Below are 12,527 nucleotides of genomic sequence, written 5' to 3' on the forward strand. Positions count from 1 at the left end.
GCCTCCTCAGCCAAAGGCCGATGTAGACTCAGCTGAGGTAATACAGATTGTGGGCGACCTGACAGCGCACATTATCGCGAAGTACGGTGGGAACACCGAGAACCTCCGGATTAAAGACCCGCTCAATTCGTCCAAGGCCTTGATTCCGATCTACACGAATAACTTGTGGCAGTGGGCACGGGCCATCCATCACGGGGCCCCAGGAGTGGACTACGACAATCCCCCCAGGTCGAAGGACTTCGTAAGCGAAAAAGTTCCCATCCTCACCCTAGACGAGGTCGCCGAAAAGGCGCCGATCCATTGCAAAGGCAAAGGCGGCGGCAAGGCCGCCAAATCCAACTCCGCCACCCCAAAGTTCACTCCAGCCCGGGTCACCGCAAACGGGATCGTCCGCCCCCCCGGATGATCCATGATACACCGACGCCGGCTCGGGTTGGTTCGGATCGCGCGAAGGCGGGGTCCTTGCGGGCAACAACCAGTACACCCCAAGCGGCGCCGCCACCAATTCAACCCCCTTCACCTCGGATCCCAGTGCCCGCCGTGTCCTATTGGGGGGATCCTTGCGACGGCGAGATGGCTCCTATATCCCAACCACGCGTCCCCATAAACGCCCGGGTGGGGGTGCCCATCCGATCAGAATCCCCTCAGGGGTTGCCTGACGTCAACGAGCTGGACCGCCTGAGCCCGAGTGCCCCGGGGTCGCCCTCCGAGTCGCAGGCCAACTCGTCGGACACCGATCACTACCCTGAGGACCCAGCCGAGCATGACGCAATGGAGCGTGCACTGCACCCCTTTGCCCGGCCGCCAGCTAAGTCCCCACAGCAGTCAATCTCCGTGGCCAGCACGGAAATCGAGTGCGTCTCTGGTGGAAAAGAACACCTGGCGATCGACCGGTCCCCTGTCCGCAAACTACCGCGCAGCCCGGCCACCGACGGGGTAGCTCACACACTGAGTCGACTTCAATTCAACCGACACCGCTCACCGCCTCGCCGGGACGCTAAATCCCCAACTCGCAAGGCTCCGGGGTCCGGGGTGTCTTCCGCTATCCAGCTAGGCTCGGGCCGCTCCGCAGCCACCCGCCCGGAAGTCTCTGGGATCGAACCGACTGAGGTGGACTCCCTAGACGGGTGGGTATCCAATTCTTCGCCCAAGAATAGCTATGGCCATCAGTACCCCGGACACCTCAACGCTGCTGGCCGCGCGCTCACAATGGAGCAATTCCTCGACCACTGCAATTTTCATCCAAACAACCCAAACCCTCGGGCGTTAATCAACATCTCGCTGGTCAGCCATTGGAGCTTCTTCGCGGAGACCAACCTGGCGGAGTTACGGTCCATGAACTATCCGATACCTCTAGCTCGGCAGCTCTTGACTGGGGCGCAGACTTTAATCCCTACCCACTATGATTGATCTCCATCCCATTAGGCCATAATGAGTGTTTGGAGGGTTGCTCAACATAGGAAGTTTTTTTTTGCGGGCGGCAGCCTTTTTTTTTCTTCCTGATGAGACCCATAGCAGCCCCCTTCCTTTCTTTATCCAATTCCTATCTTGGTTATGTGTTTCTTTTACTCTTATATCCGTGACCACCTTTTTCCATTTTATCTTAGTTATGTTTTCCTCTTACTCTTATATCCGTGACATTCTCTTAATGGAATGCATACATATATCTTAGCTCCAATAAACAGACAGTGCGGGCGGGCGCCAGTCTTGGGCCCGCCGGCTCCGCCGGGATGTGAGTTTGACTTTGCCTAAAATGTCCGAGTCCCTCTGCGGCCCAGTTTACCGCTGGGGCCCGGGGACCGTCTGCAAATAGAAAGACTTTGCCGAAAATGATGGGGCCCGGGGGCCGTCTGCAATTGTCCCTCTGGGGCCCAGCAATTTTTTACAAGTCACGGAATTGCGCGTGGGGCCAGACAAGATGACTCATTAATTTGAAGTACCGGCCGGCAAGGACAAGTCCCCACCACGGACGTAATCTTTCCAAGTCCTGGCCCACAAAGATAGACCAGTGCCCACGCAGCCTAGTCACGTAGGCCCACCATATCTCACAAGTCCCCACCAACCGGCTCAGAGGCCGGCTCAGAGGGATGCGCTCAGAGGGCTCCTTATAAAGAGGCAGAGACTCGAGACTATTTAATTCTCATTTGAAGAAGTAAAGAGGAAAGGAACAATAAAATAGCCAAGAAAGACAACAAGAAAGCGAGTCATTAAAAAACTATCAGGCTCAGGCCCTGTACCCACTGCCCCGAAAAAGTTTTTGCATCAAATTGGGGGTGGCAATCCTTGGGAGCACCCCCTTGATAATGTCGGCGTCCAACTCGGTCCCGGTGAGCATCCGATGTCGTTTGAGGTGCGACTTGAGGTTTGAGAAGACCTTCTCAATCGGATTCATGTCCGGCGAGTAAGGCGCTAAATATATCAGCAACACCTGATTTTCCGCGCAAATCTTGGCGATCCGTCCTCTATGGTGAATTGCTGCATTGTCCATGATGAGCACGCTGTTCCTGCCAGGGAACGGATTCATCACAGGCATCTGAAAAAATTGAGACAAGTACGTAAGTAAGCCGCTGAGGTCCGCCAAAGAAAAAGCAAAAAAAAAGGAATCCCTACCAGAACATCCTCTAAAAAGTACTCGATGTCAACGCGACGCATTGTCCCCTTCTGCGCCATCACACATAGCATGCCATCGAGTGAAACCGCCGGACACACCGAGATACGGGGCGCATCGTGAGCACGAGGGATTCGTTTCGTCCGACGGCCGCGGGTTGACCACGCACGATCGCGTGAGTGGGTACCAAGAGACACTCCGCATTCGTCTGGATGCAGCCAATGCATCAGCCAAACTAGCCAAATAGATACCACAAAGCAAACCACCCTGGACTTACCTATAAACACAAAGTAGTTGGATGGGTATGGGCCCACCTGGGTCACATATCGGGCTCTTTTCACTGGGCATTGCGCCGGGTGGACGGTCCGGGCAACCTTCTTTGAGAAGTTGAGCCGGCTCCTCAACTCGTCCGAGATCGAGGCGATTGGGTGAATTTCGCCTGTCATGGTCTCCAGGTGAGACTGAATCTCATCTAGGTAGAGTGTCGGCTCTAACTCGAGGGCCGAGAGGATAAATTCCCGCTCCTCGGCCGAGAAGGATAGCGGCCAACCTCTGTCTTCATACAGCGCCGGGTCACGCACCACATCTCGAGTGGTTCAATACAGGCGATTCCATCGCGCCAAAGAGTCGTGAGAGACATTCTTATCAATCGTGTCATTGATTTCATCGAGGGTCAGTCCGCGGAGGCTGAGCTTGACGACAATCACCTTGACGTCTCAGGCGTACTTCACGAACCCCATTCGGGAGGGCGGCTGGCTGGATGATTGGGGAAATCGGAGGATCAGACCTATTGATCTATCATGGGGGAAAAAAAAACCTACATAATACTGACCACCTCGCGGGTTATTGGTCCAATGGTTTCGGGCCTGGGGGGAGGGTGCAGAGGTCGGTGGGTCAGCCAAAGCCAGGAAGGAGAGACGAGGGAGGGATTGAGAAACTCACAACGGGCTGAGTGGGGGGGGGATTTGGGGGGCTGGGGGATCGAGGATGGCTGGGGTGGGTGCGGCCGGAATGGGGGGGGGATATGGTGCCGGCATCGGGGGGTGGGGGGTATGGAAACCACAGAGAGATACAGGTCCTGTATCTCTCTGTGGCTTTGTTTGGGTGTGGCTTTTTCTGAGCCTGGGGGTCGGATTTTCAGACCCCCCAAACGCAAGCTTTTTCGTATCTGCTGTCACATTATCAAAGGGGAGGGTTGTAAAAATTGTCTTCATGAAGGACTCGGTACGAACTGCACATTTTATTCAGAGATACGGAGTGGCGCACACGCGCGCACCTCGATCATGAGACGCATGTTGGGCCACACTTCACAGAAATCCTTCCATGCCTTACCAGGCTTCTAGGATCTCCGAGAAATATGCGTGAACAAGGGCAAGACGCTTGATTGGGTTCTTAGCGAGAACTCGTGTGCATGGTGCATACATGTGCTGTGAAGCAGGGTGCAAACTGAGAACGTTATCTCCCGCAGGAATAGTCTGGCAACGTTTTTGAACATCGTCGCCGCAACGGATGCTTGAGGTCCTTCCGATTCTTTTGGGTGACCTTCGACGTCTGTATTTGTAAAGCGCGATGGAATGCGAGAGATAGAGCCGCCTTGATCGTGCTGCATCGCAGAACCTTGCTGGGTTACTTTCAATGATGCTCCGAGGCTGTGTCGGAGCCTGGAGGGCAGATAAATATGTATGTAGTGTGCATACACCTGGGCTTTTTGGCTTTTTTCCGCAAGCTGTCTGGGTGGATTAAAGGACCAGCTGCGTTGAAACATCCTCTAGAGAATCGATAGATAACTGGATAAACGAGTACAAATCTCCCGAAAGTTAAACCAAGAATGCGTTCCGGTTTCAGATAATAATGCTCTGATCGCTATCTCTTATCATCAACGCCTCCGTGTTCTGATCGGCTATCGTTAATAACTCAAATTATTGCCCCTTGCTTTAAGTTCTCACTGGTTTGGATTGAAGGGCCTTCCAATGGATTGTGAGACCAAGCCTGACCCGCCGGATTTGAACGAATTGGAAAATCAAGGCCAGTCGAACCGAACACTCGAGGCCGGTCGATCGTCATCTGTTAGTCGTCTGGCAAGTTGCAGCTCCTACTCATCTGCTCCTTTTCTTCCACAAAGTCATCTTCTGAGTGTTATGGGCTGAGTGTGTGTGTGATTTCCACCGGTTCTGCTCTCAGGGATCGATCGACCGTTCGATTCCTAAGTCTCAAGAACATATCATCGCCGGGGAGAAACCGACTTCAGAGGCACTGGCCGTCGAGAATGACAGCACTTCCGGCAGATCGCAGAACAATACAGGAGCGGGACAACAAGTTCGACCTCGATGGTGGCCTTCACTAGTCCAATGGAATAAGAGGGACTCCACAAGCCGGTACAAACGAATGGTGGTCCATCTATGTCAGCTAACTCACACAGAAGGCTATATATCAAGACGTCCTCCTCCGAGATTTCAATGACCTAATTATCAAACCTGTACCTCTTCTTTCGAAATAAGTTCTGGTGGTTGTCTTATTGGGATGGTGGATATCAGGGCTGGTGTTAAAAAGAACCAGGCATAAATGGGTGGTGACGACTTTTTGGACTTGGTTATTCCTATTAATAAGTTGAGCTTTTTTGTTTGATCTTTTGAAAATGACTCGGAAGCAATCTGATTCGCATTCCTTCAGTTTTCTTTCGATGGGTACCAACAAAATATATCGGCAGACCAATTGGGAATGCTTACATGACCTTAATCGGAAACCCTGTCATGAAGTTTACAAACCAAAAGGTCCGACTATCGATTGGCTGGCTGATTTTGCTCGGTCTGTGGCTTGCCAGCACATTTGGAATCAAGTTGGGTCCAGGAAACAGCTATACCGATCGCGTGAGATCTCTAGTCGGTGTGATTATATTTCAGCTTGGCTTTTGGTCTGTCTGTCTTCCTCTACATCTTATCGTCCTTCATCCATAAACCCACATCTTCCCCCACTCAGCCTTTTATTTCTTGATTTTTCAACCGTAGGGCGTCATCTAAGAATAGGAGTTTGATTCGCTGGAGAACTGTCATAGTCGGGTTGATTGTTCAACAGCTTTTAGCTCTGTTGGTACTCAAATCTAAGGCCGGGTAATTATTCACAACTTCCTTTCAGCAAAGAATAGAGAGAGAAAAAAAACGTGAACCAAAAGCAAAACAGCTCAGACAACTGCAGGGCACCGTAATCAAATTGAAGTTTGAATATGAAACCAATAGACTAATTTATCCGTTGTTTCATTGATTGATGATCCTAGGTATGATTTCTTTAACTGGATTGCTAAAGCAGCAACGGACATCTTAGACCAAGGCACGAAAGCCGGCGGGTTTTTCTTCTCGCCTCAGGTGGTCGAAAGCCATTGGTTTTGTACGTTTTCAAAGGTTCCGTTGCGATTCCGAAAGAAGAGCACACTTATGCACGATGAACTTCATTATTTCTTATTTGTCCACCTTTGGTGCATTCTATGCAGTTGTGAACACATTGGCTGCGATAATCTTCTTCATAGCGCTTGTCCAACTTCTTTGTAAGTCCAAATATAACAACAATTTAGGCATTTCAATGTTTGTTTAGGATGTGTCTTTTTTTAACTTATTCCTGTTCGAACCCAATCCATAGACTATTTCGGGATCATGCAGGCTGTTATGGTGAAATTTGCCTGGGTGTTTTACACCTTGATGGGGGTTAGTGGTGTTGAAGCTGTGGTTGCGGCCGCTTCACCGTTTGTTGGTCAGGTATGACGCATGCATTGACTATTTTCTTCCATCGCATGTTCAGAAACTGAGTTGCGTTTGTTTTGCATTCTCAATCCATCAACAGGGGGAAAGTGTTATCATGATTCGGGTATATCGTCCCCCAAAAATGAATTGGAATGATCAATATATCTTAGCTAATCGGCGTATCTTGACATTGATTTGACAATTGCTGGATACATACTTTTGTGCAGCCGTTCGCCGCACAGATGACTCCTGCTGAGATTCATCAAGTAATGGCCTCAGGCTTTTCAACGATAGCAGGATCTGTTCTGACGGCCTATGTTGCCATGGGGATCCCAGCGGTTTATCTGATCAGCGGTGAGAGCGTATCGTACCCCCGAATCACATATACAAAAGCAGAGCCCGGATTAATTCAACACGTTATTTTCTCCAGCGTCAATCATGAGCATACCTGCTTCCTTGGCGATCAGTAAGCTGAGATTCCCGGAAGATGGCCAACCGCTCACCGCTGGCGAAGTCAGAATTCCTGAAGATGAACAAATCAATCGTAAGGACAGCAATGCACTGATGACGTTTTCGGATGGGGCTTGGCTTGGTCTTAGAGTGGCCGGAATGATGTAAATATCAACTTATTCCTTTAAGAAGTCATCTAAGATGATACTTGTTGATGATAAGTATGTGATTGATTGTTCATTTGTTTGATAGACTGGCCAACCTTCTAACAATTCTTGCACTTTTGTATACCGTCGATGGCCTGTTAACCTGGATCGGACAATTTTGGGGAATGGATCCGAATGGCACGTATCCACTGACCCTCGAATTGATATTGCAATACTTACTTTATCCAGTTGCTGTGAGTACTTCCACCGGATGATGTTCTGGGATGTTTTATGTGGTGCCCCAGGTTTTGACGATTCGCATCCTTTGGAATTTATCCAGTGGCTCATGGGCACACCCAACCAAGACGTTTTGAAAGTCTCGAGGCTTTTGGCTTTGAAATTGATCACCAATGAATTTGTTGCTTGTTGAGTGACTTTCTCTCGTTTCAATTACCCTCTCGATGCAATTACCTGGACCTGATGTGCAAAATATCTCACTCGGGATCTGATGGGGGAAAACATCGCACTTTTGTTTTCTCAGATCAAGAGTTGTCCAAGTTGCGAGCCGAAATGAGCGAGAGGGGCATCATCATTGCAATCTACGGTTTGTGCGGATTCGCGAATCTAGGCAGCATGGGAATCCAAGTTAAGAACCCAGTTTTTGGACTGGTTTACCTTGCATGGCGCATGGGATGAAACATTGATCCCTGCTATCTTATTGTAGATTGGAGTCTTGAATAGTCTAGTACCTTCAAAAAGACATGTGATCAGTCAGGTCGCGATCTCTGCATTACTCTGTGGATTTTTTTCGACGATTCAGACGGCGGGTAAGCACCATATCAGTTCATGGATACTTTTGCTTGTTAGTTCTAACCGAGCAGATTTGTTTCCTGTCTCTCTCTACTCACAGCCATTGCTGGGATGATTTTTTAAATTGATCCGAATTCTCCAGTGTTCATCTTAGTAATTTGGCAGTGTTCATCTTTGTAATTTGGTGGAGAGATCGTATGTACACTACCTTCTTCTTTTGACGAAGAAATTCGTAACCTGTTGTAGTCCCTGTCCAAGCCTAACTTGCATGCCAGCTGCATTTGTGTGGCCCAATTCAATACGGCCCAAGAATATGATTTTTGTAATATCAATCACAAAAAAATAAAAAAATAGAAGAAAATAAAACAGTCAAAACGTGGCGCATGATGTGAATTTCGGAAGAGCTGATACCACTTGAAGAACCGAATTCTAGTACTAATGATAACAAAGGTGCTTGGATCGCCAAAACAAGAAGAAAATGTAGCAAGTGATGTGGGCCGATTGCTGGGAAGGTGAATCGCAAGTTGGAATGGGATGGGTTTTTTCATGCTTTATCGTATGATGCTCCGCCAGCCTACGGAGACAGAAGAGAGATGAGGGGGCAGAGGTAGTTAGTGATTGATTTCGGGCAGCTAATTCCAAGTTCGTTTGGAAGGCATTAACCTTTCTTAGCTGGACCACGATGGAATCCTCGTTCAAATCTTCTGTCGAGCTAGCAGGGACCTGTTTGATATCAAGATTGGAAATCGCAGTTATTTATCGTGCTAAAAAAGGATGTTGTCTCAGAACTGAGAGAACAGAGTACAGACTGACTTCGATACTAAACTGCCTCAAGACGGATTTGACATCTGCTCTGTGAACACTCAGCTTAGCTTTCCTCATGATTTTGACTTTAGGGCCGATCCAGATGATTAGAATAAACTTATGTCGCTGTGATTCTTTATCGTTTGCGTAAGTCTGTGGTGAGTGGACAGATGATGAAAGCCGAGAGGGTTGGGTGATGTGAGGTCGATGTGTCAATCACTGGTGATCATCATGAGGTTGTTGTTTGGAGGTGGAAAATATGTGGGCTTAACGATTCTAGCATAAACGAATGAGGCTTGGTCTTCTTCGAGTTTGTCCTTGAGCTCGTCCAATCCTTCTGAGCCGGTAGCCGAGAGCTTTAGCTTGTCACTGCGCTCGGATTCGTAATTCAATAACAGCCTGACTGGCACAACAAGTAGATGACAGCAAATGAGGAGATTGATATATAATGAAGCAGCGAGAGAGTATCAGTCATTGCTTCCTGTCTTTCTTTCTTTCTCTCTTCATTCATTGACGACTGTGTGTGTAGCTAGTCTTCTGCCTGGGCTATAAGAGGATGGGTTTTTAGTGACAGACCAATTTGTGGATGTTTTATCGTTTCTCACGTCGTCGTAGGCTGTTTGACGAAATGAGAACAAGCCAAGAGTTTAGTTATCAGTTTGGATGCCAAGCTAGGAGTCGGGGCAGGCGATGAGCTGACCTTCTTGGATGGTAGAATCCTGGACGTCTGCCATGTTTTTTGTGTCGCGGTTTTCTTTGGATTGTTGTTGTTGCTGTTGGAGTCGGATGACGTGTATAGATAAGTTCGAACTTGGGGCGGGCAGTCTCCAGTCTCCCAGATCTCCCGGCTTTAATGACCATTTTTCAATTCCCAGCATGGCACACCCCGCTCTTGCACATGAGCCTATCCTTCTCCAGCATCCTCCATCAGATCTAGCATGCTGCTGTCAACAGATCTGGAAAAACCCAGACCAGCTCGATATGCCAGAGTCGTTAAATAATAAATTGAGTTTTGTTTTCGGCTGGCGGTCCAGTTGACCTGGTTGTGTATGCACCAGTTAGCTTCAGTGTTTAGAGCCCCTTTGAATGGCTATTTATTTATTTATTTATTTATTTAATTATTTTAAAGAAGCCTGTATATTATTGTGGCCAGACTGGCTGGGGTGCAGAGTCATCCAGGGGTGGCCTGTCCGCCGCGAAGACAGCAGTCGCCTCCCCAAGCTGACCAGCCTCCTTCCCTCCGACACTCCATCACCCAGATACATACTTCCGCCGCTGTCCGCTGTCCCTTTTTCCCTCATCTTCCTCCAGAACCAGCACGCCATGTCCATCTCCTCTCCCCCACCCAGCCCGCTCCTCGCCAGCCTCCTAGTCCTCCTCGCCCTCTCATCATCCTCCCTCGTCCACGGCCAGTCTCAGCCGTTGCCCTGCCAACGATGGGCTCACCAGACTACGATCTCCGCAACCCAAGCCGACTCCCAGGCACCTGCCCACCCAACCCTCTGGATCCAAGGCGGCGAACAAAAATCATCCCCTGACCAGCTCAACAACACCTGGACCAATGCCCTCCTCTCACTCGACCTCTCAACCTCATGGAACGCCGGCTCTCCTGCACTCACCCTCGTCGAAAAGGACAACTCAAACCCCTACTCGCCACCCGCAGTCTCCCTCGGCGCACTCTGGGCCTCAGCCGACGCCCAACAGCTCTACCTATGGGGCGGCCAGTTTGCCGACAACCCGTCCGTCAACCCCGGCCCAATGAACACCTTCGTTTACAACATCCCCAACCGCTCATGGAAGTCGATCAATACCTCCGGCGATTCGGTCCTGCGTCCAAGCGAAGGCGCTAGCGCACTCGTCCCCGGTATCGGCTCCAATGGCGCTCCGATGGCCTACTACTTTGGGGGCCATCTCGACTGGGCAAGCGTCGCCGGCTGGAGCACAAGCACCCCAAGAGTCTTCCTGGACAGTATGGTCCAACTAGACCTCGGCTCACTCTCGTGGACTAACTATTCCAGTGTCAGTAGATCTCATCACTCGCCTCCACTCCCCAAACACACACACACGCACTAAAAGAGTCATATATCTCTTTCTCAGTTCACCACCGCATCCAACACCAACTTCATCAACGCCACCGTCGAAGGAACACCTACCATCAGGGCAGACGGGACTCTAACCTACGTGCCCTCCGTTGGACCTTCGGGGAAGGGCGTGCTCGTCGCCATCGGCGGCGGTCAAAACTTTCAATCAGTATCCCAAAACTGTTCGTCGCGTCCATCTCCTGTCGATCTGCTCTGCTACTAAACCACTCACGCCCCATCCTCAGCCAATCGTAGCATAGACAATTCAGCCCTCGATGTCTTTGATCTTTCTTCCAAGACTTGGGTCAAGCAGGCCACCCAAGGCAACATCCCCTCCCCCCGCATCAATCATTGCGCCGTCCGTGGCACGGCTAAAGTGAACGGCAATCCGATCCATCAAATATTTGTCTACGGTGGTCAAGTAAATCATCATCAGCCGCCCGCCACGCCTTCTCTCTGGACGTATTCAATTCCCATCTACAACCTCAGCTGATCCTCTATCTGTCTATGTTTCATTTTTGACTTAGATAGTCAACGGATCCAGTCAAAGTACAGAAATGTATGTGTTGACAATACCCGGATTCACCTGGACGTTTATTGGCGACAAATTAAGCTCCCAGCCCTCCGCCCGCGCGGGTCATAGTTGTGATCTGATAGGCTCGCAAATGATCGTAATCGGTGGATACGTTGCTAGCGATTTACTATGTGACAGGTATAACCAAACTGGCTGTCATGTCCCAATTTGGCCCCCAGTATTGATTAATGTTTTTTCCCCCTTGAATGACTGCACAGCCAATCCGTTTATGTCTTTGATACAACTTCGTCCACGTGGAAAAACACTTATACCCCCGGACTACCCTACAAGACTCCAGATATGCTGGCTCAAATGATTGGCGGCACAGGAGTTGGACATTCAACCAGTGGAGCTGGATCAGCTTTGGGCGGAGACGGTTCACACGATCCAGACGTATCGACACGCTATGCACAGCAGACACATTCAGTTTCCGTTGGCGCAATTGTCGGAGGGCTACTGAGCGCCATCGTCGTCCTACTGTTGATCATCTTCATCTGGATCATGATCAAGAGGAAAAAGCAACGGAGGATAGAGGCCGAAAGGGCCGCAGCAGCAACAGCTTCACTTCGAGCTGCCCAGAGCAGGGAGAAATCGACCATCAGCCATCAACCTAGGGCTTCTGGAATGTATCTTGATAGTGAAGGGGCGGCAAGGACATCGCTGGGAAGTGAAGAAATCACAAGTCACTCCCTCAGTATGGCCCTCGAGAAACACTTCCAACTGTTCCCAGCAGCCTCGGATGATCCAGAGCACGACACCGAAGGCTTCGAACCTCAGTTCTCGACCCGTCTGGTGCCCCGCCAACACCTTCGGGTGATGAACCCAGAATCAGAGGGGCCTAGTGAATCACCCAGCTGATGTCGGTGAAGAAAGGGCAATCACCAAGCGAAAACCGATCAACCCCTTTACAGTCTGTCTGTTGAAAGAATAAAAAACCCGACACTCCTCTCCACTCCCAAAATATCAGGATCCAGATCGAATCTTGTCAGATCATACGACACTCGATTGAACTTTCCTACGCTCAATCATCGTTCCCATCCAATATACACCATCTAGCCCAGACCCATCTACCTCTCTCCTCACTTGCCTGGTCAAATTGCTCACCGGCCGCACCAGGAATATGAACGTCTTGCATCAAATCTCAACCACTCTGATCAGATCGTTCCCTTTCTCTCTCAGAATAGAAACGGACGTTCCTGGTTTGACTGAAGTAATCTTCCTTCTTTCTTGTCCCGCCCTTTTTTTTTTTACATACACACTTATATCCATAGTTTCTCTCCTTAATAATCAGTTTAGACATGTGAGTCTATTTATTGGATTTAT

The 12,527-nt window shown here is 49.7% G+C and overlaps 3 protein-coding genes across 3 annotated transcripts; 2 read left to right on the forward strand and 1 right to left on the reverse strand.

Annotated features, from left to right (window-relative positions):
- Positions 1-402: 402 nt before the first annotated feature.
- On the forward strand, positions 403-7,991 carry PtA15_2A943 (uncharacterized protein; the record flags this gene model as incomplete). Its single annotated transcript, XM_053167016.1, has 18 exons — positions 403-854; positions 1,673-1,732; positions 4,548-4,674; positions 4,790-5,009; positions 5,107-5,214; positions 5,279-5,519; positions 5,614-5,715; positions 5,880-5,989; positions 6,093-6,146; positions 6,239-6,354; positions 6,440-6,463; positions 6,567-6,693; positions 6,770-6,953; positions 7,042-7,189; positions 7,276-7,360; positions 7,477-7,580; positions 7,660-7,762; positions 7,972-7,991. The coding sequence occupies 18 exons, from the start codon at positions 403-405 to the stop codon at positions 7,989-7,991; spliced, it is 2,385 nt and encodes a 794-aa protein (XP_053018181.1).
- Positions 7,992-8,289: 298 nt separating this feature from the next.
- Positions 8,290-9,283, reverse strand: PtA15_2A944 (uncharacterized protein; the record flags this gene model as incomplete). The annotated part of the gene is made up of 6 exons (XM_053167017.1): positions 8,290-8,319; positions 8,409-8,468; positions 8,559-8,702; positions 8,822-8,948; positions 9,126-9,165; positions 9,250-9,283. The coding sequence occupies 6 exons, from the start codon at positions 9,281-9,283 to the stop codon at positions 8,290-8,292; spliced, it is 435 nt and encodes a 144-aa protein (XP_053018182.1).
- Positions 9,284-9,425: 142 nt separating this feature from the next.
- PtA15_2A945 (uncharacterized protein) lies at positions 9,426-12,062 on the forward strand (the record flags this gene model as incomplete). Its single annotated transcript, XM_053167018.1, has 6 exons — positions 9,426-9,563; positions 9,999-10,568; positions 10,647-10,812; positions 10,876-11,051; positions 11,158-11,342; positions 11,423-12,062. The coding sequence occupies 6 exons, from the start codon at positions 9,426-9,428 to the stop codon at positions 12,060-12,062; spliced, it is 1,875 nt and encodes a 624-aa protein (XP_053018183.1).
- Between the last annotated feature and the right edge of the window lie 465 nt (positions 12,063-12,527).

This window comes from Puccinia triticina, chromosome 2A (genome assembly GCF_026914185.1).
Source record: "Puccinia triticina chromosome 2A, complete sequence".
NCBI lineage: Eukaryota > Fungi > Basidiomycota > Pucciniomycetes > Pucciniales > Pucciniaceae > Puccinia > Puccinia triticina.